This window comes from Cimex lectularius, unplaced genomic scaffold (genome assembly GCF_000648675.2).
Source record: "Cimex lectularius strain Harlan isolate CLEC.00 unplaced genomic scaffold, Clec_2.1 scaffold14, whole genome shotgun sequence".
NCBI lineage: Eukaryota > Metazoa > Arthropoda > Insecta > Hemiptera > Cimicidae > Cimex > Cimex lectularius.
Genome location: NW_019392637.1, coordinates 2,423,774 through 2,451,546, shown reverse-complemented (window position 1 = coordinate 2,451,546; position 27,773 = coordinate 2,423,774). Strand labels below are relative to the sequence as shown.

At 36.0% G+C, this 27,773-nt stretch overlaps 1 protein-coding gene across 1 annotated transcript; it reads right to left on the bottom strand.

Moving 5' to 3' along the window:
- Positions 1–263: 263 nt before the first annotated feature.
- LOC106671944 (fatty acyl-CoA reductase wat-like) lies at positions 264–23,056 on the bottom strand. Its single transcript, XM_014402949.2, has 9 exons — positions 22,929–23,056; positions 7,825–8,000; positions 3,035–3,157; positions 2,850–2,975; positions 1,586–1,731; positions 1,421–1,530; positions 1,175–1,367; positions 869–1,117; positions 264–807 (listed from the first exon to the last, which is right to left on the bottom strand). Exons 1-9 carry the CDS (start codon positions 22,945–22,947, stop codon positions 450–452), a joined length of 1,500 nt encoding a protein of 499 aa, XP_014258435.1. The 5' UTR covers positions 22,948–23,056; the 3' UTR covers positions 264–449.
- Between the last annotated feature and the right edge of the window lie 4,717 nt (positions 23,057–27,773).

Sequence of the window (27,773 nt, the reverse complement as noted above, 5' to 3'; positions counted from 1 at the left end):
TAGGGCTTTAAGGTAAATTTTGGTGCTGTTATGAGGTTACTGATTACACATTGTGGAGGGCTGAAGGTAAATTTTGGTGCTGTTATAAGGTTACTGATTACACATTTTGGTGCTGTTATGAAGTTACTGATGACACATTGTGGAGGCTGAAGGTACATTTTGGTGGTGTTATGAGGTTACTGATCACGCAGAAAGTTAATAAATTTTGGTGCTGTTTCTGGAGTTACTGATCACACTTTATGAAAGGTTTAAAAAATTGAAACTGACATTTTTTGATATTTTATTGACCGAGTCAGTAAATAACTAATGTAATAGTAAAATTAATGAGTATAATCAAGGTGTAAATTGTGTTTATATGTACAAATATGCTATAACATGTTTAATTATTAATTTTTAAATTTATAAATGGCTAAGGCAAGAAGGGCTTCGCGTTGATTTCTGCCTTCAGGTCATGCCGTGATGGACAGAAAGCAGGTGAAGAGCCTGTAGGCCATGAGGGCGACAAAGAGGTAGAAAATTGTGAGCATGATCCTCTGGGCGATCTGGAACCTGTGCCACCTCACCCTCGCTTTTGGCAGCGTCTCCATGCCATCTTTCAACAAATAGACACGTAGACCTCGTATATAGTTATAGAAGAATTCGCTCCAGTTCAGGTTTGCGATGTCGAAGTTGAACTCTGCCCTGTCCTTGTCCGTCTGCATCATCCTCAACTTTTTCATGTTGTCATTTGTGAAATCCCAGCTCCTTATTGAGAAGTGTTCAATTATCTCGGAATACTTGTCAATCTTCCTGTAGATCTTGTACAAGCTGCAATGAAGGAGAATAGTAAATTTTGGTTTTTTAGGACAATTTTGGTTTATAGGCATACTTAGGGTTGTCTCCTTTTGTCAGTTTGGTTATGGTATCGAGTATGATGGCAGGCAGGTAGTGGAGGAAGAGTATGGCAATGTAGTGGTTGATCTTGTACCTATGGGTCGTCATGAAGTAGCACCAGATTGCCTTGATGGGCGGAACGTCCTGCCCGTGAAGCTCGATGAGCCTTTTGAACTCCCTCCACTTCAGAGGGTTGTCGGTAGATGAGACGAAGTGGTATATTGGTATGGTGTCGTCTGCGGGGCTAAACAAGGTACAAAGTTCAATCTTCGCTTGGGACTTGATGCTTACTGGTACTTACGGGTCCTGTATCCTCTTGATGGCCCCGGTCAGCATTGCCGACACGGCCATGTCTACAGGTACGATATTGGCGATGCAGTCCAGGTCGCAGTACATCGACCTTAGCACTCCACACCCTGCGCCGACTACGATCCCAGTCGGACCGTACAGGTTGTCCGTCCAGCCGATCAGCGGCTCCTTGGACGTGCCTACGACTGATCATTCCATCAAACAAACTGAACACAAAAACACACCAAGACAAACTCACTGATAGCAGGTCTGAACACGACGATTGGGAGCTGACTGGCGTATGACTTGACGATAGACTCAGCCATGGCCTTTGTGAACGAGTACGTGTTCGGCCACCTTCCTATGATCCTGCGAAAAAAAATCATTAAAATAAACCCCCTCTTGGTAGACGAATCGGACTCACTTTGGCCTGATGGCCTCGAGTATGCTGTCATCCATGTTCTGCACCATATCCTCAAGCCTTTTGTCGTCCATAGGCGCCTCGTAGAATCGCTCTTCGATCTTCTGGAGGTGACAGTTGGCATACGCTGTTGAGATGTGGACGAGGACCTGAAACATTGGGTCAGGTTCGTGACTTTCTGAATGGTATCAGTAGCTGAAAGGGAAATAATGGAGCTTATCTACCCCCAATCTTTAGAATAGGAGCTCCTGTTTCTCTTACCTTAGGAAACGTGTTTTAAAACAGGTAGCCGGAACTTGACTTGATTGACAGAGGTATATCAAGAGCAGAAAAAAACTACAAGAGCTCAACTCCTGTTATTTAGAATAGAGCTCCTTTTTCTTAACTTAGAAGCTTAACATGAATTGCCCGAAAGGATAACGAGCATGACTTGTTTTACAGACAGGTATCAAGAGTTGAAAAGAAAAAAAAAGAGCTCTACTACCGTTCTGTAGAATATGAGCTCCAGTTTTTAAACTTAGGACAGGTATCAGGAGCAAAATAAAACTTAAAGACGATAGTGATGTATGGAAAAAGTTCGAATTTCTTAATTAAGGAACTTAACGTGAATTGTCCAAAAGTATCAAGAGCATGAAATGATTTATGTAGAGATATCAGGAGCAGAAATGAAATTAAAAGAGCTCAACTCCTTTAGAATATGAACTCCAGTTGCTTAAGTTAGCAGCTTGACTTGATTTACAAACAGGTATCAGGAATGAAACTTAAGACCTGACCCACTGATGTCTGGAAACAGTTCCAATTTCTTAATTAAGGAGCTTAACGTGGATTGTCCAAAGGTATCAGGAGTATGAAGTGATTTATATAGAGATATCAGGAGCATAAATGAAATTAAATGAGCTCAACTCCTTTAGAATAGGAGCTTCCGTTTCTAAAACTAGGAGCCTACCGTATTTTACCAACAGGTATCAGGAGCATATATGACACTTAAAGAGATTACATACTTATGTTGGAAAAGAAGTTCATGTTAACTTAGGAGCTTAACGTGATTTGTCTAAAGGTATTAGGAGCTTGAGGCCAATTCAACCGATATTAGGAGCAGAAAGGAAAATAGAGGAGCTCAACTCCTGATCAGTAGAATTTGGGGCTCCTACCGTTTTGACTTGATCATACACGGGTGTCAGGAGCAGAACGAAAACTTCAGGAGCTTCTGATCTATGTTTGCCGATAGGAGCTCAAACGTTTTTAAACAACGGTCGAATCAACTTACCGCTAAGTTTTTGATCTCCTTGGCCAGCCTGAGAACCTCCTTCGTGCCTTGAACGTTGCTGAGGTAGGCGACTTTGAGACTTTCGTCGAACCTGACTGTGGCAGCGCCGTGGAATACCATGCTGACCTGTTCGGAGGGACTGAATTAGACCTCAATATTAAAAAAAAGGATAATATGTCATTTACCTCATCCGTGACTTTCTTTTTGTCCTCGTCGCTCAGTCCCAGGTTGGGCAGGCTGCAGTCGCCGCTGAGAGCTGTGAGTCTCAACCTGTATTTGGGCACCTCCTTCTCCAGGACGGAGAAAAGCTGGAGGCATAAGAAGGAAAAATATATTACTAAAAGAAAAAAGAAGACGATTAAATTGTTTGTTTTCAGGCAGAAGCCGAAGGAGGAAGCGTGAAGTCATGCTCGGCGGACCAAAAAAACGGTCCAAGGGGGGAAACGCCGTTTAATAAGGAATAATTATAAAGTAATAGTATAGCGTTGGTCACAAAAAAATCACGTCCATTCATTTAAAAACGACCTTTAACCCACATAGAAGGACTGCGTGCTCAACAAAGGGGAAAATCCGGTGCCAAGGTCTACCTGAATCACGGGTATCAAAAGAAAGGTCCTGAAGACCTGAGTAGGGGCGTCGGTGGCCGCAACGGTTTAAGCGTTGACACGGCGCTCATCACTGTAAGGTAAAGGTCCCGGGTTCGAATCCACCGGCCCTGCATTCGAATCCGACATACTTACAAATGAGCTTTTTTTCAAAAACACCGGCCCCTGAGGATTGATATGACCTCTGCTGTAGACCTGAGTAGAATTGAAAGCTGTGTGAACAGAAAAGTAGTTGAGCTCGTACAGAGTACCAAGAGTGGAACTAAAGGTAGTACTCCGAAGACGTATCAGGAGTTAAAAAAAAATAAATAAAAAAAATGGGTCCCTTGGATATATCAAGAGTAAAAAAGTAGTCGAGTACCTAGGATCTAGGGGCAGAAGTACATTTTAGTTCCTAGGATGTACCAAGAGTAAAATCGGTTTTTAGCTCCAAGAACAATCAGGAGTAGAATTGGACTTATTCCAACACGTTAAACTCCTACCAACAACCAGGAGTAGAACAAAATTTTAGCTCCTCTTATTAAGCGGAGTAGAATAATATTTGAACTCCCACTATCAACCAAGAGTTGGACAAAATCTGAACTCCTGTGGCCAGCCAGGAGTAGAACAAAATTTCAGCTCCTGTTATTAAGCAGGAGTAGAATAAAATATAAGCCCCAGCTATCAACCAGGTGTATGTCCAAAGCTCCCTTAATCAACCAGAACTAGAAACAAATCTGAGCATTTGTTATCAACCAGGAGTAGAACAAATTTCAAGTTCCTGTTATCAACCCAGTAGTATAACAAGATCTGAGCTCCTGTTATAAGCCAGGAGTAGGGAAATTTGAGTTCCGGTTATTAGCCAGGATTAAGATAAAATTTGAGCTCTATTATCAATTAAGATTAGAACAAAATTAAAATCCTGTAATCAATCAGGAGTAGACAAAACTCCATCTCCTGTTATTAGTCCGGAGTAAGAGAAATTTTGAGCTCCTGCTAACAACAGTCCTAGAACAAAACTCAAGCTCGTGTTTCAACCAAAAGTTGACAAAAATCTTGCTCCTGTTATCAACAAAGAGTAGGATAAAATTTGACCTCCTTTAATCGAACGAATTTATAGTTCCTTTAATGAACCACGAGTTAAAAAAAATCTGAGCTCCTGTTATCAACCGAGAGTAAAATTAAATTTTAGCTCTTGTTAGTAAGTAGAATAAAATTTGAACTTCTATTATCAACCAGGAGTAGGACGAAACTATAGCTCCTTTAATCAACCAGGAGTACAAAAATTTGAGTTCCTGTTAGCGACCAGCTGTAGTGTTGGACAAAATTTTCACTCCTTCTATCAACCAGAAGTTGAGAAAAATTTGATCTCCTGTTATTAAGCAGGAGTAGAATACAATTTGAACTCCTACTATCAACCAGGAGTGGAAGAAAATTTTAGCTCCTTTTATCAACTAGGATTATAACAAATTTGAACTCCTTTTTATCAACCTGGAGTAGAACAAAATTTGAGCTTGATAAAAATCCTAAATCAGGGATTGATTTTCAGCTCCTAGGATATATCAGGAATTTAAAAAAAAACTCCGATGTATGAGGAGTGAAAAAAGTAGTTGAACTCTTATGATGTACCGGGTGAATCTTGATTCGAGCTCCTGTGTGAAAGAACTTTGTGGGCAGTCAAAAGGACAACAGGGTCTATCGTTTTGATTGTTCCCAAAGTTTTTCGACTTCGATACCTACCCAATTAATTTTCCCTTATCCTTCACCTTTTCGATAATTATCAATTATTATTATTATCCGGATAACAAACCCGTTGGTAATTGGGCTAGATTGACCCGCCACAAACCAATGTGTAATGTATTGTTGTCTGGCTTTTTATGTGGAGAAACCTTGCGGTTGATGGTCTCTCTCACTCAATCTCTCTCTTTCTTACTCATTCTCATTTTCAAATTTTCCGTTCGCTAACCGGGTCAGAAAAATCGGCCGAGTTGCGACACCGAACGCAAAGGCGACGTAATAGGCTGTCAGAAATTCCCAGGAGGCGTGTAATTTCAGGTCAATTATTATATGACGTACGCGTTCTCCCTAACCGACGTCGAAGACAAATTACGCCCAACTAATGACTAAAATCTAAGCTAATACATGGTATGTATTTTTTTTTTACCAAGAAGCTCCTTAAGTCTTGTCTCCGCTTCTGATACAACCAGTAACTCATGTCAAATTTTTCACTTTTAAGATGCGTAATAGTGTTTATAATATGATAAGAGCTTGACTTTTTTCCCACGCTAGATTACCGAGCTCAACTATCTTACTACTCCTGATACATCCAAGGGATTCAAATCTTTTCTGCTCCTGGTACGCCAAAAGAATCCCTTTTTTACTCCCCATCCATCCTAGGAGCTCAAGTAATTTTCTAGTTAAGTCCTAGGAGTCAAGTTCATTCCTCAGTCTTGGAAAATCCATGAATCACGACCTTTTTTCCATCACCTATTCAACCCCTGATAATTGCTATTTGATAACATCAGGAAATTTTGACCTACACCAGGTTGATAACAGGAACTCAAATTTTGTTCAACGTTTGGTCGAGACAGGTTGAAACAGAGTTTGAATTTAGTTCTACAACTGATTGTTAACAGGAGCTCAAATTTGTTCTACTCCTGGTCGATTAAAACAGCTATATTTTGGTCCTATACCTGGTTCATAGTAGGAGTTCAAAAGTGTATTCTACTCGTCCTTAATTACAGGAACTCAAAATTGTTCTACTCCTTGTTAATGACAGGAGCATGAATTTTGTTCTGCTGTAATTTCGTCCTACTCCTGGTCAAAGTTTGTCCTACTCATGATTCATAACAGGAGCTAAAATTTGTCCTACTCCTGGTTAATAACAGGAGTTTCATTCTGTCCTACTCCTGGTTAATAACAGGGGCTCGAACTTTGTTCTACTCGTGGTTGATTAAAGGAGATAAAATTTTGTACTACTCCTTGTTGATAACAGGGAACTTTGTTCTACTCCTGGTTATTAAAGCAGCTATAATTTCGTCCTACTCCTGGTTGATAGTAGGAGGTCAAATTTTATTCTACATCTCCTTAATAACAGGAGCTAAAATTTGTCCTACTCCAGATTAAAAACAGGAGTTCGAACTTTGATCTACTCATGGTTGATAAAAGGAGTTCAAATTGTATTCTACTCCTGTACTAACAGGAGCTCAAATTTTTCTCGACTCCTGGTTAATAGAAGGAGTGAAAATGTCCTACATTACACTTGGTCGCTAACAGGAGCTCAAATTTTTTGTATTCTTGGTTGATTAAAGAAACTAAAGTTAGTCCAGTTCAAATTTTATTCTACATCTGCTTAAAACAGGAGATAAAATTTTGTCCAACTCCTTGTTGATAACAGGAGCAACAACTATGTTCTACTCCTGGTTATTAAAGCAGCTATAATTTCGTCCTACTCCTGGTTGATAGTAGGGGTTCAAATTTTATTCGACGTCTCCTTAATACCAGGAGCTAAAATTTGTCCTACTACAGATTAAAAACAGAAGCTCGAACTTTGTTCTACTCATGGTTGATAAAAGGAAGTCAAAGTCCGTTCTACTCCTAGTTGATAACAGGAGCTAAAATTTGTCCTACTCCTGGTTGATAATAGGAGTTTAATTTTGTCCTACTCCTGGTTAATAAAGGAGCTCGAACTTTGTTCTACTCATGGTTGATAAAAGGAAGTGAAAGTCCGTCCTACTCCTAGTTGATAACAGGAGCTAAAATTTGTCCTACTCCTGGTTGATAATAGGAGTTTAATTTTGTCCTACTCCTGGTTAATAACAGGAGCTCGAACTTTGTTCTACTCCTGGTTGTTCAACTTTTGGTTGAAGTGTCATCTTGAATTTTATTGATTTTTAACAGGAGCTCAAATTTTATCTTACTCCTGTTCGATTAAAAGAACTCAAATTTTTCCAACTCCTGATTGATAGCAGGATTCAAAAATTGTCCTAAGCTCATTTTTTTCTATTCCTTGTTAATAATGTAGAGCTTAAATTTGTTCAACTCCTCGTTGATTTAAGTAACTATAGTTTAGTCCTACCTTGGTTGATAACAGGAGCTCAAGTTTTGTTCTACTCCTGGATAATAATAGCTCAAATATTTTGAACCTCCTACAACTTGCCACTTCTATACTTCAAGAGCTGGACATCAAGTTCTTGTTTTATTGTAATTTTAACCGGTAAATTATATTAGATTTCTCTTTTCGCCTAACACCTACTCGCGAGGATTTCGGCGTCTTCCTGTCGAAAGTGTGCCGGGCTACGACCGGTCCGGTGGTCATCGTAATAGCGATCTTGATTCTTCCTCAGGCCAAGCACAAGTTTCGTAATTAGTGTTTTTTAAGCAATACTTACGGGGTCTTTGAGCACTTCCTCCATCCTTTCCGTTGCGCTTCTGCCCTTCTTCTCTCTGACTACGAGGTAAATATGCCTGACCTCAGGGCAACATCGGAGGAGCTTCTCCGTCAGCACTTTGCCCATGAAGCCTGTGAAACCGGTGAGAAGTATCGTCCTCCCGTTCAGGCCCCGGTCTAAAAAATAATAATTTAAAAAAAATTTTTGCGGATTTGTTTCTGTTTAAAGTTTCTAGTGATTTCTCTTTCTGTTGCGCAAGGGCGCACAGAGAGATAAACGCGGTTTCCCTTTCACCGACGCTGACCGTAAAGTTGGAGGGGCAATATGCGGAAATAGATGCAATTCTCATGAAAATAGAAACTATTGCAAAGCACGGGCCCACGTGTAGAAGGCGCGGTAAGTCGCGGCTGACCTATCCTAGCCAGTACGAGCCAGATTAATTTTCAACACGCGAAAGTTTTACTCCTTGAATAATCAGATTCTATTAAGAGCAAGGGAGCATAGATTGTTAAAATAAAGCATACGCTTGGTTTGTTTTTCATCTTTGTAATTGGAGTTTCATTTCGTCTTCCTCTGTACCAGGAACTGTTGGAGGAATTCAGGTTTTCAATACTTCGGACAGGAGCTTGATTTCAACTTTGTCATTTTGTATCAGGAGTCGTTGGAGGATCTCAAATTTTGTACCTCGGACAGGAGCTTGATTTTAACATGGCCGTCTTGCATCAGGAGTCGTTGGAGGATCTCAAATTTTGTACTTCGGACGGGAGCTTGATTTCAACATGGTCGTTTTGTATCAGGAGTCGCTGAAGGAGCTCGGGTTTCCAGTTGTTCGGGCAGGAGCTCGATTTCAACATCGTCGTTTTGTATCAGGAGTCGTTAAAGGACTTCTGGTTTTCAGTTGTTCGGGCAGGAGCTTGATTTCAACTTTGTCATTTTGTATCAGGAGTCGTTGGAGGATCTCGAATTTTAAGTACTTCGGACAGGAGCTTGATTTCAACATGGTCATCTTGTATCAGGAGTCGCTGAAGGAGCTCGGGTTTCTAGTTGTTCGGACAGGAGCTTGATTTCAACATCGTCGTTTTGTATCAGGAGTTGCTGAAGGATATCGGGTTTTCAGTTGTTCGGGCAGGAGCTTGATTTCAAGTTCGCCATCATGCATCAGGAGCGTTGGTAACAGTTCAACTTTTCAGTTCTTAAGACAGGAGCTTTCTTTTTATCTACATCGTCTTGTATCAGGAGTCGCCGAAAGACCTCAAGTTATCAGTTCTTCGGACAGGAGCCTGATTTCAACATGGTCGTCTTGTATCAGGAGCCTTGATAGGAGTTCAAGTTTTCAGTTCTTCAGACAGGAGCTTCATTTCACCTACGTCGTTTTGCATTGGGAGTCGCTGGAGGAGGTTAAGTTTTCAGTTTTTATGGCAGGAGCTTAGTTTCATGTTTGTAGTTTTGAATCAGATAGCATGGGAGTTATTGTTGTTTTCCATCCTTTGGACAGAAGCGTGATTTCATCTTTGTTGTCTTGAATCGGGAACCGCAGGAGGAGCTTAAGTTTTCTGTTCTTGGGAGAGGAGGTTTATTTTTCCCGTTGTTTTTGTAGCAGGATTTTGTGACCTGCTGCAATGTGGTCCACAATGGAAAGAAGTTCGTACTTAGCGTAATATCATAGTTCAGATAATTTTTAGATCTCCGCTAACGGCGTTTTACTAATACATTTTACTGTTCCTGGTACGCTAAATATTCTAAAGTAGACAAGTGCTCGTATTTATTTCTTTACATCAGGACCTTACAAAACTAAAAAGAGCTCGTTTTCGGCTATTTCAGGTGAATAAACATGGAACTCCTGGTCATATCATGTATCCAAAGTAATCAGGAGCTCCTATTTTTCGACTGTGACACTTTTTAGAGCTCTTTTTAACTAATTTTTACAAGACAACCTTGAAGCTCCTGGTAAGATCAGGATTCTAATATGGGCAGGAGCTCGTTTATTTCTTTTTGTCAGGAACTTACAAAACTAAAAGGAGCTCGTTTTTAAACTATTTCAGGAGATTAAACGTGGAACTCCTGGTCTTCATGTTCCACAGTAGTCAGGGGCTCCTATTTTTAGTCTGTGACACTTTTCGGAGCTCTTTTTTACTAATTTTTACAACACAACCGGAAGATCCTGGTAAGATCAGGATTCTAATATGGGCAGGAGCTCGTTTTATTTCTTTGTGTCAGGAGCTTATAAAACTAAAAAGAGCTCGTTTTTCAGCTACTTCAGGTAAATAAACGTGGAACTCCTGGTAAGATCAGGATTCTAAATTGGCAGGAGCCCGTATTTATGGTTGTGTTTGCATTAGGAGCCTTCAAGTGTTAAAAGAGCTCGTTTTTAGAGTATTTCAGGTGAACAAACATAGAACTCCTGGTCATATCATGTATTCAAAGTAATCAGGAGCTCCTATTTTTCGTCTGTGACACTTTTCAGAGCTCTTTTTAACTAACTTTTACGAAATAACCTTGAAGCTCCTGGTAAGATCAGGATTCTAATATGGGCAGGAGCTCGTATTTATGGTTTTATTTTTATCAGGAACTTATGAATGTAAAATGAGCTCGTTTGTACTTCAGGTAAATAAGCTCATTATGGACTTATCATGTATCCAAAGCAGTCAGGAGCTCTATTTATCGTCTGTGACATATGGTTCAGACACTCTTCAGTGCCCTTCTTAACTACTTTTTTACAAAACATATTTGATGTTCCTATTAAGATCAGGATTCTAAATTGGCAGGAGCTCGTATTTATGGTTTTATTTTTATCAAGAGCTTTCAAATATAAAATGAGCTCGTTTGTACTTCAGGTGATTAACCTTGGAACTCATGGTATGATGAGGATTTTAAAATCGAAAGGAGCTTGTATTTACTTTTTTTTCAAGTTCAGATTTTTGTCGTACTTGGCTTATGAAAAGAAATGGTGAAAATGAGGTCGAATAATTTCACGCCTGTCGGCCTTGTCCTTTTTCTTCCATTTAAAGATAGCGTTGAGGTGAAACACCTGGGATGTTGTTAAACATCGAGCTTTTTGAACTTTTAAACCCTACGGTATGTTTGTTTTTCGTTTTAATCTGCTGAATCTGCTCCTGTTCGGAGTAAAACGGGCCGACTTTCACTACATCGTAACACGGCCCTTTTACGATCCCGACCCGCCGAGAAGAAAGCTACATCACGGATGGCGGAAGCGTACCTACAAAGGTCAGGAGTCAGGACCCTGACGACCGAGTGTGAAGAGAGAGAAAGGAACAGTTTAAACGCCTGTTACGATTTAATTCGACGACGGGGAAGAAGAGGTAGAACATAACAATAATAATAAAAAGTAAATGGTTGAGAAATACGGATCGGCGGAACATGTATTATTAATGAAGCATTTTCCGATCCGCTCTCCGGCTACAAACTGCCTGGAATGAGATGACGCAACACGGACGCCAAAGCCGTGCAATGTCTGTTTCACAAGGAGAAATTTTTCGTTATAATTGGTTTAGACCAATCCTCAAGATGACGGAAGTCGAATGTTTGCAGTGGATTTGCTTTGTAACTCCAGATTATTATCAGGATTCTAGATTTGAAAAAGAGCTCTTTTATCTATTTTTGTGTTTCAGGAGCTCCGATTTTAACTCGGTTCTTTTAACGACAATTACACCTCCTGATACTATCAGGATTTCCAAAAATAGAGCTCGTTTATCTGTTATTTTACTATCAGAAGCTTCTTTTTAACAACTCAATTCTTTTAAAGAAAGACCTCTCCAAAATAGGCCAGGCAAATAGGCAGCTCCTGTTTTAACTCGGTTCTTTTAAGGGTAAATCCACTTCATGTTACTACCAGGATTTCAAGAAGAAAAAGAGTTAATTTATCGGTGGCCTTTTCAAGAATTCCACTTAAACTTTGTATTTAAAAAATTTGTTCTTTTAAAGGTAAATGTAGCCATCAGGATTCCAAGATGCAAAGGAGCTCGTTTTTTAGGCTTTATTTATTCATTAGTTCAGGTTTTAAATATTTTCTTGAAGGGGCAAATGCAGCTCCTTATACGATCAGGATTTCAGGGTGATGAAGAGTTAATTTTTGGTCTTTTTTTAGTAAGCAGCTCCTGTAAATCTTATCTTTTTTGAATAATTGCAGTTTCTGATACGATCAGGATTTCAAGACGAGGAAATGATGGTTTTTTTTTTTTGTTTTTGTTTTTTTTGTCAGCAGCTACTCTTTCCAATTTTTTTTGGGGGGCAAATGCAGCTATTGTTACTATCAGGATTATAAGATATAAAGAAGCTCGTTGTTTTAGGTATTTTTGGTCAGCAGTATAAACGAGGAGCTCTTCTTTTATAATTTTTTCTTTAAGGCAGCTCCTGTTTAAACTTTGTTCTTTTAAGGATCAATGGCTTCTGTTACTATTAGGATATCAAATTGAGGGAGAGCTCTTTTTCAGGCTCTTTTTAATCAGCAGCTACTGTTTTAATTTTTTTTAAGGGCCCCTGCAGCTCCTATTAGTATCAGGATGACGAGACAAAAAGGATCTCGTTTTTAGGGTTTTATTTAGTCAGCAGGTCCGGTGTTAATTTTTTTCTTTGAAGGACAAATGCAGCTCCTACTTCTAGCAAAATTACAAGATAAAAAGAGCTCGCTATTTATTTTTGGTCGCCAGCTTTTCTTTTATCTATTTTCTTTAAAGGACAATTATTGTAGCTTCTGTTTAAACTTTGTTCTTTTAAGGATTAGTGCAGCTCCTATTACTATCAAGATAACTAGACAAAAACGAGCTCGTTTATTAGATTTTTAGGTAACTAGCTTTTGTTTTATCTATTTTCTTTAAGGGACAATTATAACTCCTGCTTAGACTTGTTTTTTGTTTTTTAAGGATCAATGCGGCTTCTGTTACTATTAGGATTTCAAGTCGAGGACGAGTTCTTTCTTAAGCTCTTTTTAAGCAGCAACTCGTGTTTTTAATTTTTCATTTTAGGGACAAATGCAGCTCTTATTAATATCAGGATATCAAGATAAAATGGAGCTCGTTTTTAGGGTTTTATTTAGTCAGCAGCTCCGGTGTTAATTTTTTTCTTTTAAGGACAAATGCAGCTCCTACTTCCAGCAAAATTACAAGATAAAAAAGAGCTCGCTATTTATTTTTGGTCTTTTTTTAATCTATTTTCTTTAAAGGACAATTGTAGCTTCTGTTTAAACTTTGTTCTTTTAAGGATCAATGCGGCTCCTGTTACTATTAGAATATCAAGTTGAGGAAGAGCTCTTTTTCAAGCTTTTTTTAATCAGCAGCTCCTGCTTTAAATTTTTTTAAGGAAAAATGCATCTCCTATTATTATCAGGATGTCAAGACAAAAAGGAGCTCATTTTTAGGGTTTCATTTAGTCAGCAGCTTTTGTTTTAATTTTTTTCTCTTAAGGACTAATGCAGCTCCTACTTCTATCAAAATTACAAGATAAAAAGGAGCTCATTTTTTAAGTTTTTTGATCACCAGTATACAAGAGGAGCTCCTCTTTTATAATTTTTTCTTTAAGGCAGCTCCTGTTTAAACTTTGTTCTTTTAAGAATCAATCAGCTGCTGTTACCATTAGAATTTCAAGTAGAGGAGGAGCTGTTTTTCAGGCTCTTTTTAACCAGCAGCTCCTGTTTTAATTTTTTAAAAAGGGCAAATGCAACTCCTATTACTATCAGGATGACAAGACAAAAAGGATCTCGTTTTTATTTATTTATTTATTTTTGGTCACTAGCTCCTGTTTTATCTATTTTCTTTAAGGGATAATTGCAGCTTCTGTTACTGTTAGGAGTTGAATACGAGGAAGAGCTCGTTTTCAGGCTTTTTTAATTAAGCAGATCTGATTTTAATTTTTTTTATTTTAGGGACAAACGCAGCTCCTGTTACTATTAGAATTTCAAGGCGACAAAGAGCTCGTTTTCGGGCTATTTTGGTCACCAGCTCCTGTTTTATATGGTTTCTTTTAGGACAAATATTAATTGTAAACAATTATTAATATTAATAAATATTGCTCCTAATATTAATTGGATTACAAATTTTTGGAAAAGGAGCTCGATTTTAGGTTTTTTTGAAGGTCACCAGCTCCTGTTATATTTATTTTATTTAACGGATAATTACAGGTGTTGTTGTTTTGTTTTTTTAAAATAAAGGATAAGTGCAGCTCCTGTTACTATTAGGATTTCAAGGCGAGGAAGAGCTCGGCGGTTTTTCTATCTGAAGTCTTGTTTTAACGTATTTCTTTTAAGGATAATAGTCATCTATCAAGATTCCAAGATGAAAAGGAGCTCGTATTTTAGGTTTATCGCTAGACAGCTCTTGTTTTAAATAATTTATTTTAAAAATGTTAATTAATACAGTTCTTGTTAATTTGAAGATTTCAAGCGAGAAAGAGCTCGTTATCGGCGGATTTTCAATCAAGACATCATTTGAAAGTTAAATTCTCCTAATACAATAGTCATCGGTGGTTTTTCTATTAGAAAATCCTCTTTAAAGTTCGTTCTTTTAAGAATATATGCATCTCCTGTAATTATCAGGATTTCAGTCATACCCGCGGGAACGAGTATATAAAAATCCGCCGAGGAATGAATTTTTCCCTCGTGGCGTTGGGTGCACTTTTACAAATGGTAGTCTTTTATTTTCAAGGAATAGTGCTCCTTCGCCAAGGATTAAATTGTCAACTTTTTGTCACGAATGTAAATAGGCATTCCGACAAGACTCGAAACGCCTTCTCTCTTTTATCGAATGTTTTTCTATCTATAAATCCTCCGACGTCGGTGCGATTAAGGCGGAGATTTATTTTGCTTTGGCCATTTCCATTATATGCAAATTTTACCGAAGAAGAGGACTAGGCCGGATTACGCTTCTCGATTCCCAATTGGTCATTAAGTCCCTTTGAGCTGGGAAAACCCGAGGAGCTAAACATCGTTTAATAAAAAAAATAAAAAGTTTCAGGTGAATAAACCCGGATCTACTGGTATATCTGGTTTCTGAAGTAGACGTAGCTCGAGTTTACCGTTTGTAGATTATCACGGCTTAGAGCTCTTTCTAACTACCTTTTACAAAAATTCTTTGAAGCTCCTGGTAAGATCAGGATTCATATTTGGACAGGAGCTCGAATTTATGTTTTCAAATTTTTCAGGAGCTTAAAAACTCGAAAGAGCTTGTATTTACACTGGTTCAGGCGAATAACTCTGATCTCATGCAGTCAGGATTCGAAAGTTGACAGGAGTTCGTATTTAACGTTTGTGGAATATCAGGGGTTCAGAAACTTTTCAGAGCTCTTTTCACTATCTTTTACAAAAATTCTTTAAAGCTCCTGATAAGATCGGGATTCAAATTTGGACAGGAGTCCGAATTTATGTTTTCAATTTTTTCAGGAGCTTAAAAACCCGAAAGAGCTCGTATATATACTGTTTCAGGCAAATAAACTCGGATCTCCTCGTAATATCAGGATTCGAAAGTAGACAGGAGCTCGTTTTTAACGTTTGTGGAATATCAGGGGTTCAGAAACTTTTCAGAGCTCTTTTCACTATCTTTTACAAAAATTCTTTAAAGCTGCTGGTAAGATCGGGATTCAAATTTGGACAGGAGTCCGAATTTATGTTTTCAATTTTTTTTTTCTGGAGCTTAAAAACGCGAAAGAGTTCGTATACATACTGTTTCAGGCAAATAAACTCGGATCTCCTCGTAATATCAGGATTCGAAAGTAGACAGGAGCTCGTATTTACCGTTTGTAAAATATCGGGGTTCAGAAACTTTTCAGGGCTCTTTTCATTATCATTTACAAAAATTCTTTGAAGCTCCTGGTAAAATTAGGATTTAAATTTGGATAGGAGCACAAATTTATGTTTTCAATTTTTTCAGGAGCTTAAAAACCTGAAAGAGCTCGTATATATTTCAGGCGAATAAACTCGGATCTCCTCGTCATATCAAGATTCGAAAGTTGACAGGAGTTCGTATTTAACGTTTGTGGAATATCTGGTGTTCCGAAACTTGTCAGAGCTCTTGTCGCTATCTTTTACAAAAATTCTTTGAAGCTCCTGGTAAGATCGGGATTCAAATTTGACGGGAGCTCGAATTTATGATTCCAATTTTTTTCCGAAGCTTAAAAACTTAACAGAGTGACAGAAGCTCACAATCCAAATGGTTCGATTTGACTCGCTTTCTGGTAAATAAGCTTGAAGCTCCTTCTCCATCAGGATTTGAAAAAGTTAAGGAGCTTGTATTTGAGGTTTCAAAAGTATCAAGGTCTTAAAAACCCAAAAGAGCTCAATTTAAATTTAATTTAGGGAATTTTAACTTGATTCTCCAGGTTTGATCAGGATTATGATGAAGTAAAGGAGCTTGCTTTTAGTTTTAATTGTACCAGGAGCTTACAAAATGGGAAGAGCTCAATTTTACATAATTTCAGTTGAATAAACTTAAAGTTCCTGTTTTTATCTGGCCTCTAAAGGAAAAGGAACTCCTATTTGTTGATTTAATTTTATCATAAGCTTATACATTTCGAAGAGGTCGTTTTTACACAATTTCAGGTAAATAATCTTGAAGCTCCTGTTATTATCAGGATTCTAAAATGGTAAGGAGTGCGTATTTGTTGTTTCAAAATCTTAAAAGCCCGAAAGAACTTTATTCAAATCTAATTCAGGGAATTTAAACTTGGTTTGATCAGGATTATGATGTGTAAAGTAAAGGAGCTCGTGTTTTTTGTTTTAAATGTACCAGGAGCTTACAAAACGGGAAGAGCTCAATTTCACGCCATTTCAGTTGAATATACAGAACCTTTTCTGATCTCATCTCTAAGTAAAACGGATTTATGGTTTGGTGCACATCAAGGATTCAGAAAATTTTCAAAGCTCGTACGGAAACCTTTTACACTAAACATTCGATCAGGATTTTAATACGAACACGAGCTTTCCCCCCACATTTCGCTTTAATTTTTTAATTCAGGAGCTTCGTTATTTTTTTTCTTTTGCGTGTGGCTTCTAACACCAGTCAGCCTTTTATGAACATTTTCTAGGTGCATTGCTTGGGAAAAAAATGTTGCTCCTGTTATGTTTGACGTTCTCTCTTACTGCTCCTGATACAAGGAGTTTATTCGAGAGATTTTCCTTCTGTTGTATAAACAGATTTCTTTGTGTCATCGATCGTCCGGCGGGTTGTTTTCACTCTTGGCCAATACCGTCTATTTTCGTTACCGACACGGCTCGCCCACCGATTACCCTACCCCATTCGCACATTTGTACAACATTCTATGCACAACGTTTTCAAAAATAGAAAATAAATAAGAATTTGGGTCAATTATTTTTCAAGAACTGGGAAGTGAAAACGTGCCCGGGACGCGAGTATGTGTGAACATTGTGCAACATGTCTCCGACTTTCCCCTCGATCTCCTACCTCCATACTCGCGCATATTTTGTATCCTTCAAAAAAAAAAAAAAAAAATCTTTAAATCGACGGGTTTTGTTTCGTGTGAACGGGAAAAACGCGACGTCAGCAGTACCGGACGAGTCAGCGGAATTCAAAGCCAAATGGGCCGTGCATTGTCCCTGTTTTTCATTTCATTGGACTTTAAAAATAAATAAATGCATATAAATAAAATAGAGAACAAAGATGGACCGAGAGGATGTGAAAAAGCTGCAGAAGGAAAAGACGAGGTAATGCGTTGCATGTTCCAGGGTCGCCTGGAGTCTGCCGGCATTTCTGAAAATGATTGCAATTATTTTGAAAACAATCGCCACATTTTATGTAACACGTGGTTATTTTATAAACGGCGTTCGCCGGATATTTCAAAATACCTGGTTTTGTCATTTACACGAAAACGCATCCTATCTGACACAAAAATTGATGTATCTCACATCTCCGTTGCCTCATAAAACCAACAGGAAAGTATAAGTAGTTGATTTAGTATCAAGATTACATTAAAAAAACAAAGATAGTAAAATTCGCGAAGTTTTAATAAACAGGCCTGGCTTAAGGGGCATGGGCGTGGTTTAAATGATGGGAATGAATGATGGGATTGGTTTATCATAAACAAAAAATTGTAATTCTCAGGTTTTTGCGATTTGAAATCAGCCATACTGTCAAAATGCGCAGTTACCCGTGTTTTCTTTCTATTGTACTGAAAAATACGTTATTAATGAAATTGGGGCGTGGTTAAAAGAAAAAGGGGCGTGGCTTTAGAATGATGGGGGTGGTTTATCATAAACAAAAAATGCTAAGTCCCAGGTTTTTGCGATTTGAAAAAGCCATACTGTCAAAATGAGCAGTTAGCTGTGTTTTCCTTCTATTGCACTGAAAAATACGTTATTAATGAAATTGGGGCGTGGCTAAAATAAAAAAGGGCGTGGCTTTAGAATGATGGGGGTGGTTTATCATAAACAAAAAATGCTAAGTCCCAGGTTTTTGCGATTTGAAATAAGCCATAGTGTCAAAATGAGCAGTTAGCTGGTGGCTAAAACGAAAAGGGGCGTGGCTTTAGAATGATGGGTGTGGTTTATAATAAACAAAAAATGCTAAGTCTCAGGTTTTTGCGATTTGAAATAAGCCATACTGTCAAAATGAGCAGTTAGCTGTGTTTTCCTTCTATTGCACTGAAAAATACGTTATTAATGAAATTGGGCGTGGCTAAAATAAAAAGGGGCGTGGCTAAAATAAAAAGGGGCTTGGCTTTAGAATGATGGGGGTGGTTTATCATAAACAAAAATGCTAAGTCCCAGGTTTTTGCAATTTGAAATAAGCCATACTGTCAAAATGAGCAGTTAGCTGTGTTTTCTTTCTATTGTACTGAAAAAGACGTTATTAATGAAATTAGGGCGTGCTAAAAGGAAAAGGGGCATGGCTTTAGAATGATGGGTGTGGTTTATAATAAACAAAAAATGCTAAGTCCCAGATTTTTGCGATTTGAAATAAGCCGTACTGTAAAAATGAGCAGTTAGCTGCGTTTTCTTTTTATTGTACTGAAAAGATTAATGACATTCAAAGACAAGAGGTCGAATTTATGTTTTCAATTTTTCAAGAAGTTTTAATAAACCAGCCTGGCTTAAGGGGCACGGGCGTGGTTTAAATCGAGTGGGCGGGGCTTTTGACGGAGTTTGATAAGCCCGTTATAAAAAGGTAACAGGGTGTGAAATACTATGAGGTATATCCTGATTATGGTTTGCTTGGTCAAGGGTCGGACAAGGGGGAGCAGTTAGCTGTATATTCTTTTTATAGCTCTGGTAAATTGTTAATAAATGACATTAGAGCGTGGCTAAAGTCAAAATGGGCGTGGCTTGTGAATGATAAGCGTGGTTTATTAAAAAAGTTATTCCTTCGGTTTTTGCCCTTTGAAAAAAGTCACACTATTTCAAACTAACCTGCGTATTTATTTTAAAATAATCCGTCCGAAAAAAAGCCTGATTTGTAAAATTTGAACGTGTTGTTAATTATGTAAGTGTGGTTTATTAAAAATAATAATTATGTAAAATTATTTCTTTGGTTTTTATAATTCAAAAAATTAAATATGTTTCGAAAAGATTAATTGGCAGTATTTTTATTTTATATATATGATTTAGTATCAAGAATACATAAAAAACCAAAGTCAGTAACATTCGCGAAGTTTTAATAAACAGGCCTGGCTAAAGAGGCATGGGCGTGGTTTAAATTGAGTGCGCGGGGCTTAAGCCCGTTGCAAAAAGGTAACAGGATGTGAAATATTATCAAACAAGTATATCCTGATTATAGTTTGCGTGGTCAAGGGTTAGCAGTTAGCTGCATATTCTTTTTATTGTACTGGATAATGCTTGATTAATGACATTAGGGCGAGGCTAAAAGCAACAGGGGCATGGCTTATTGTTTAAAAGGGGCGTGGTTTATACTACGTTTTGACTTTTTTAACCGTTTGTAAACTTTTTTGGTTGTAAACTTTATTAACTTAATTTATAATTAAGATAAATTCGTCCAGATTTTTTCCCCAACCGAAGGCGATCGCCAAGGCCTCCGAGGGCAATTACCATTGTTGTTTTTTCCCCCGATCACGCTTTCATTATGGTTTAATGGGTTTTTAAACGTTTCCTTCGGTGGCTGTAAAACGGGGTGCGGAGAACGTGCAGCACACTTTGTGAACGTTGTTTTTATTGAGGTGCCGCGGTTGCAATTAAGGACGACTGCAGGAGGTGCAATACTATGGCATGACTGAATGGATTGAAAAGACAAAGGCTTTCTTTCATCTGCAACAATTGGGATTTGAAGATCTAGGACGAGTGATAAAAGAGTGTGAACAAATTCGAAAATCATCTCAGGTTAAAAAAATGTTCACAGTGAAAATCGAAATTTAAGATGAATTTTTCTCAACCGGATTACAACTGCGATTGGTCCATCTAAGGAGTGAAACGGCTTTACCTGGGGTTAAATCGACTGGGAAAAAGGTGTGATAACCTGCCCCAAAGTTTTTATATCCAGACATGAATCCATATCATAATATCCGCGATACCGCGGCAGAAATTTGCTAAATTTAGACTGGAAATTAAACCTCTCCGATAGTATAATTGAGTAAATTTTAGATGATGCAGGTTGATTTTTAGGGCGAGTTAACGCACACGAAATTTTCTAAACAAAGATCTAAAAATATTTATCTAAAACAACGGAAAAAAATTCAACAAAATTCAGTCCAATATTTGGCACATTTAGGGGGATGAATGTTTGAAATTTTAATTATGAAAATATAAGCGTGAGTAACCAAATTGCAGTCTTATGATTTGAGACCATATCAATATATCAAAAACTAATGAACAGAATTTAATCAAATTTGACTCAATATTTAGCCATGTTAACCGGAGTAAATTTGTAGAATTTTATTGAAGAATGATCAAGGAAATGTGAGTAATCAAGTCCCAAAATTTTTACAGCTCATTTGAGTCCATATCAACATATCAAAACTAATGAACAGAAATTACTCAAATTTTAATAAATATTAGACCATGTTAACTAGATTAAATTTGTAGAATTTTATTGAAGAATGATCAAAGAAATGTGAGTAATCAAGTCCCAAAATTTTTACAGCTCATTTGAGTCCATATCAATATATCAAATACTAATGAACAGAACGTAGCCAAATTTTAGTAAATACTTGGCCATGTTAACTGGAGTAAATTTGTAGAATTTTATTGAAAAATGCCAAACGAAGTGTGAGTAATCAAGTCCCAAAGTTTTACAGCTCATTTGAGTCCATATCAGTATATCAAAAACTAATGAACAGAACTTTGTCAAATTTCAGCCAATATTTGGCCAAGTTAACTGGAGTAAATTTGCAGAATTTTATTGAAAAATGCCAAAGGAAGTGTGAGTAATCAAGTCCCAAAATTTTTTCAGACGATTTGAGTTCATATCAATATATCAAAAACTAATGAACAGAACTGTGCCAAATTTCAGCCAATATTTGGCCATGTTAATTGGAGTAAAGTTTTCTAGAATTTTATTGAAAAATGCCAAACGAAGTGTGAGTAATCAAGTTCCAAAATTTTTGCAGACTATTTGCGTCCCTATCAATATATCAAAAACTAATGATCAGAATTTAGCGAAATTCCAGTCAATACTTGGCCATGTTAACTGGAGTAAATTTGTAGAATTTTATTGAAAAATGCCAAACGAAGTGTGAGTAAACAAGTCCCAAAGTTTTACAGCTCATTTGAGTCCATATCAATATATCAAAAACTAATGAACAGAACTTTGCCAAATTTCAGCCAATATTTGGCCATGTTAACTGGAGTAAATTTGCAGAATTTTATAGAAGAATGCCCGAGTAAATGTGAGTAATCAAGTCCCAAAATATTTTCAGACTATTTGCTTTCATATCAATATATCAAAGAATAATGAACAGAATTTAGCCACATTTCAGTCAATACTTTGCCATGTTAACTGGAGTAAATTTGTAGAATTTTATTGAAAAATGCCAAACGAAGTGAAAGTAATCAAGTCCTAAAGTTTTACCGCTCATTTGAGTCCATATCAATATATCAAAAACTAATGAACAAAACTTTGCCAAATTTCAGCCAATATTTGGCCATGTTAACTGGAATAAATCTGTATAATTTGATTGAAGAATGGCCAAAGACAAAGCGAGTAATCAAGTCCCAAATTTTTTTCAGACGATTTGAGTCCATAGCTATATATTAACAACTAGTGTACAGAATTCAGTCAAAATTTACTCAATATTTGGCCATGTTAACTGGATTAGATTTGTAGAATTTGATTAAAGTATGCCTACGCAAATAAGAGTAATCAAGCTCCAATTTTTTCCCAGGGAATTTGAGTCCATATAAATATATACAAGACTAATTGACAGAATTTAGTCAAATTTTCCTCAATGTTTGGCCATGTTAACTGGAATAGATTTGTAGAATTTTATTGAAGAATGCCCAAGGAAAAGTGAGTTATCAAGCCCAATTTTTTTTTCTTGAGATTTGAGTCCATATCAGTATATCAAAAACTAATAAACAAAATTTAACCAAATTCCAGTCAATACTTGGCCATGTTAACTGGAGTAAATTTGTAGAATTTTATTGAAAAATGCCAAACGAAGTATGAGTAATCAAGTCCCAAAGTTTTACAGCTTATTTGAGTCCATATCAGTATATCAAAAACTAATGAACAGAACTTTGCCAAATTTTAGCCAATATTTAGCCATGTTAACTGGAGTAAATTTGCAGAATTTTATAGAAGAATGCCCGAGTAAATCATTAGTCTCAAAATTCTTTCCGACTATTTGCCTTCATATCAATATATCAAAGAATAATGAACAGAACTTTGCCAATATTTGGCCTGGTTAACTGGAGTAAATTTTTAGAATTGTATTGAAGTTTATACAAGTTACAAATAAAGTCTTAATGTGTTTCTGTCAACGATTGTGTGTAAGTTAGTGCCATGATTCTAGTGTAAGTTAGAAAAGAAATTTGTTCTGAAATTTGACGTCCTTACGAATTCTTTTATTTGTTAATCTTTATGGCTTCAGCACTGTGAAAGTTTTATTATGTAAGCCTTCCAGGGCTTGAGGGAAAACTAAGCCCTAAAGTACAAAGTTTTATAAACAATCTCAAATAATAATTCAAAACTTACGTATATCGATCGCAGTCATGTTACAAAAAGACGATAAAAATTTCGGTGGCAAAAAAACAACAACCAACGAGACACAATGTCGCCACGCGAACTTTCGATGCGACTGCCGCCTATTAGAAAGCACTACAAGATGAAGAACGGGTTCGATATGGTGGGGCCGCCGAAGATTGGTGGGGAATCTCCTTCTTCCGAGACGACCACCAATTGGTCAAAACTGCCCGAAGATGATCGTTATGTTCAAAAGTTCCAAGCATATCAAGCCCCTAAGTCCATGTGACAAAGAATGACCGTATCACGAGACCCTGTATAAATATTTTCCTGTCATCGCTGATTGTGTGATGGTCAATGATTGAAAAACACAAGGTGTTGTTTACTAGTTCCAATTTTTGTATATATTTTTTGTTTATTTATGAGTTGTTTACTCCAAGACACGTCTGAAATACGGGTATATACGTCAGCGATGACAATAATATTGTCAAATTTGTCTAATGTTGTTAAATATTTTAAATTACTAAGATAGCTCCCTTGATTTTTATCATGAGATTTATATAAGAGATAAGTGAATATAGAAATAAATCATCAATGACAATATTTCGTGTAATATTGTGATGTTTTTCTATGCTATCCCCAAAAAAGAACCATAAGTATGTGAGACATTTTTTTACATTTTATCTGATTTTTCATGGCTTTTCTCACAAAATATTTGGCATTTGTCATATCTGAGGATACGGAAATATAGAAATAAATCAGTAATGACAATATTTCGAGTAATATTCTGATTTTTTTTATGCTATCCCCCCCCAAAAAAAAACCCATAAGTATGTGAGTCTTTTTGTATATTTTATTTTAATTTTCGTGGCTTTTATCACAAAATATTTGGCATTTGAGGATACGGAAATATAGAAATAAATCAGTAATGACAATATTTCGTGTAATATTGTGATATTTTTTTAAGCTATTCAAAAAAATCAAGCATGTAAGTCTTTTTTACATTTTTTCTGATTTTTCATGGCTTTTCTCACAAAATATTTGGCATTTGTTATATCTGAGGATACGGAAATATAGAAATAAATCAGTAATGACAATATTTCGTGTAATATTGTGATGTTTTTTTAAGCTATTCAAAAAAACCAAGCATGTAAGACTTTTTTTACATTTTTTCTGATTTTTCATGGCTTTTGTCACCAAATATTTGGCATTTGTCATATCTGAGGATACGGAAATATAGAAATAAATGAGTAATGACTGTATTTCGAGTAATACTGGCTTTTTTTAATGTTATTTAATAAAAAAAAGTATGTGAGACTTTTTTACATTTTATCTTACTTTTCATGGCTTTTATCACAAAATATTTGGCATTTGTCATATCTGAGGATACGGAAATGTAGAATAAATCAGTAATGACAATATTTCGTGTAACATTGTGATTTTTTTTTTGCTCTACAAAAACAAAAAACAAGTATGTGAGACTTTTTTACATTTTATCTAACTTTTCATGGCTTTTATTGCGAGATATTTGGCATTTGTCATTTTTCTGGCGTCACGTAAATATAGGAAAATATCACAATGGCAGAGTTTGTTTGACAATTGCGATTTATATTTAATATATTGTTAATTGCTTCAAGTGGACCTGCCATTTAGACATTTCTTTCGCCATTTAATCCAACAAAAACATTCGGTTGTTTTTATCACGAGATATTTCAGATTTGTCACCTCTGACATTACGCAAATATAAAAAATATATAAAAAATGACAATATTTCCTTTAATATCGAGATATTTTCTTATGCTATCCCAACAAATCCAATTTTTTCAGCCTTTTACACTTTTTTTCTACTATTTTTCCCACTTTTCATGGTTTTTATCACGAGATAGTTGAGATTTGTCATATCTGACTTTATGTAAATATAGAAATTTACAACATTTCCTTTAATATTGAGATCTATTCTTTTGGTATTCTAACAAAAACAAGTGTGTTCATCTTTTAAACTTTTTTCGTAATTTTATTGGCATGGCTTTTATCACGAGATATTTGGCGTTTGGCATTTTTTCTTTCGGCACGTAATTATAGGAAAATATCAACAATGCGAGTATTTGTTTCAAAATCGTGATCTTTTATAACAAAACCTAATGCTTACTTCTAACAAAAAAGTGCTTACTTTTTAGACTTGTTTCTTTATTTTGCCCCCCTTTTCATGCTTTTTGCTATGAAATATTGCAGATTTGTCATATATGACCGAAAATACGGAAATACATCTGCAATGACAATTTTCTGTTTAATTACGCGATCTGACCATCTCTTATAGGAACAAATCAAAGTTTGTCTGTCTTTTAGACTTTTTTTTACATTGTATTTCACTTATCGTTTTTTTATCGCAATATATTTGACATTTGTTTTATCTTACTTTACTTAAATATAGAAATACATCAGCAATGATAATATTTCCCTTAATATCGAGATATTTTTTATATTATTCTAACAAACGAAGTGTTCTTATCTGATAGATTTTTTTCTTCATTTTATCCTACTTTTCATGGTTTTTATCATGAGATATTTCAAACTTGTCATATCTGACCTATGAAATACAGAAATACATCTTGAATTTTTTTTTTCGCTTTATTATCGTGAACAGACCGCACCTTATCCCAACAAATCAAAGTGTTTCTGTCTTTTAGACTTTTTTTTTTTTAATTTTATCTCACTTTTCATTGTTTTTATCGCGAGATATTTCTGATTTGTCACGTCTGCCTTTACATAAATATAGGAATACATCAGCAATGACAATATTTCCTATAATATCGAGATCTTTTATTACGCTATCCCAACAAAACCAAGTTTGTCTGCCTTTTATACTTTTTTAAACTCTTTTTTCTCATTTTTTGGTTTCGATCACGAGATATTATTGATAAGTCACACATGACCGAATGGGAATACAAAAATATATCTGACCAACATGCAATGGCATATTTCCTTTAATATCGTGATCTGATGTCATCTTATCGCAACAAATCGAAGTGTGTCTTTCGATTAGACATTTTTTAAATTTTATCTCACTTTTCATTGTTTTTATCGCGAGATATTTGTGATTTGTCACGTCTGCCTTTACGTAAATATAGGAATACATCAGCAATGACAACATTTCCTATAATATCGAGATCTTTTCTTACGCTATCCCAACAAAACCAAGTTTGTCTGCCTTTTATACTTTTTTAAACTCTTTTTTCCCATTTTTTGGTTTCGATCACGAGATATTGTTGATAAATGGTACCTGGCCGTATGGAAATGCAGAAATATATCTGCAATATCATATTTCCTTTAATATCGTGATCATTATCCCAACAAATCGAAGTGTGTCTTTCGATTAGACATTTTTTAAATTTTATCTCACTTTTCATTGTTTTTATCATAAAATATTTGACATTTGTCATGTCTGGAATTTACACAAATATAAAAATACATCAGCAATGACAATATTTCGTTAAAATCTTTATGTTTTCTCATATTATCCAAACAAAACCAAGTATGATTACCTATTGATCGTTTTGTACATTTTATTCAACCTTGATTATTTTACTGAAAATTTTCCTGGTTACTACGTGATGTTTTTACATTTATAATCGTTAGGGGGGAAAAACTATAACTTAGTTATTTACAGGAATTATATCCAATATGAATTGTATAATTGCACACTAATCGTTTTGGTACAATTTAAACAAGATGGGTTGATAAACCAATTAGTTTTGGCTTGTGTTTAACGTGTGGTATGAATTTTGAATTTAAATCAAAATGTCAAGGTTTACAAGGACGAGATATCCGCTTTTAGGTTTGCCCGGGGAATCCAAAACAGGTTCGCGGACACCTTGGGGGTCGCCGACCCTAACCAGGGGATCGGCGGCGTACTTCGAGCAAAAATATTGATTAGAAAAAAGACGCGTAAAATGCATAAATCAATTTTAAAAAAAAATTAATAACAACGTATACTGAAAACGAAAGTTAACGAAGCACCTCAGCAGGATCCAGCATGATCAAATTCTACAAGTCTCAGGATCAGGTCAAAACAGTGGAAATGGAACATTTAAATAGCCTAGGTACCACGATTTTGGATTTATAGAGGCTGACAAGGGTAAAGGTCAGTGTGTGATTTCCGCGATGCTATTTTTAGTGTGCACACCCAAAAACTTGTAGAAACTGTCAAACCTTAGTTAAAACTCATGCAAAAACTGTTAATGAAAGCTCACTAAAAGCCGTAGAAACGGACTGATTTTATGAGGAAGAAATACACCAGTAATGACAACATTTCCTTTAAAATCTAGATATTTTCTTTTGATATTCTAACAAAAACCAATGTTCCTACCTTTTATATGTTTTCCTTAATTTTATCACACTTTTCATGGTTTTTAATATGAAATATTGCAGATTTGTCATATTTACCCGTACGAAAAAACAGAAATACATATGCCATGATAATTTTCTTTTTAATAACGTGATCTGACCTCCTCTAGTCGAAACAAATCAAAGTGTGTCTGTCTTTAAGACATTTTTTGCATTTTATCCCACTTTTTTTCTTTTTTTATCGCAAAGCATTTGACTTTCGCCATACCCGACTTTACGTAAATATAGAAATACATCAGCAAAGGAAATATTTCCTTTAATATTGAGATCTTTTCTTTTTATATTCTAACAAAAACCAATATGTTTGCCTTTTATATCTTTTTCTTAATTTTATCACACTTTTCAAGGTTTTTACCATGAAATATTGCAGATTTGTCATATTTACGCGTACGAAAAAACAGAAATACATCTGCCATGATAATTTTCTTGTTAATAACGTGATCTGACCTCCTC

Coding starts and splice junctions, on each gene's coding strand:
- LOC106671944 (XM_014402949.2), bottom strand. Junction 2,976..3,034: donor AAAAGAAAGTCACGGATGAG/GTAAATGACATA, acceptor CCCTCCGAACAG/GTCAGCATGGTATTCCACGG. Junction 808..868: donor ACAAAAGGAGACAACCCTAA/GTATGCCTATAA, acceptor CCTTCATTGCAG/CTTGTACAAGATCTACAGGA.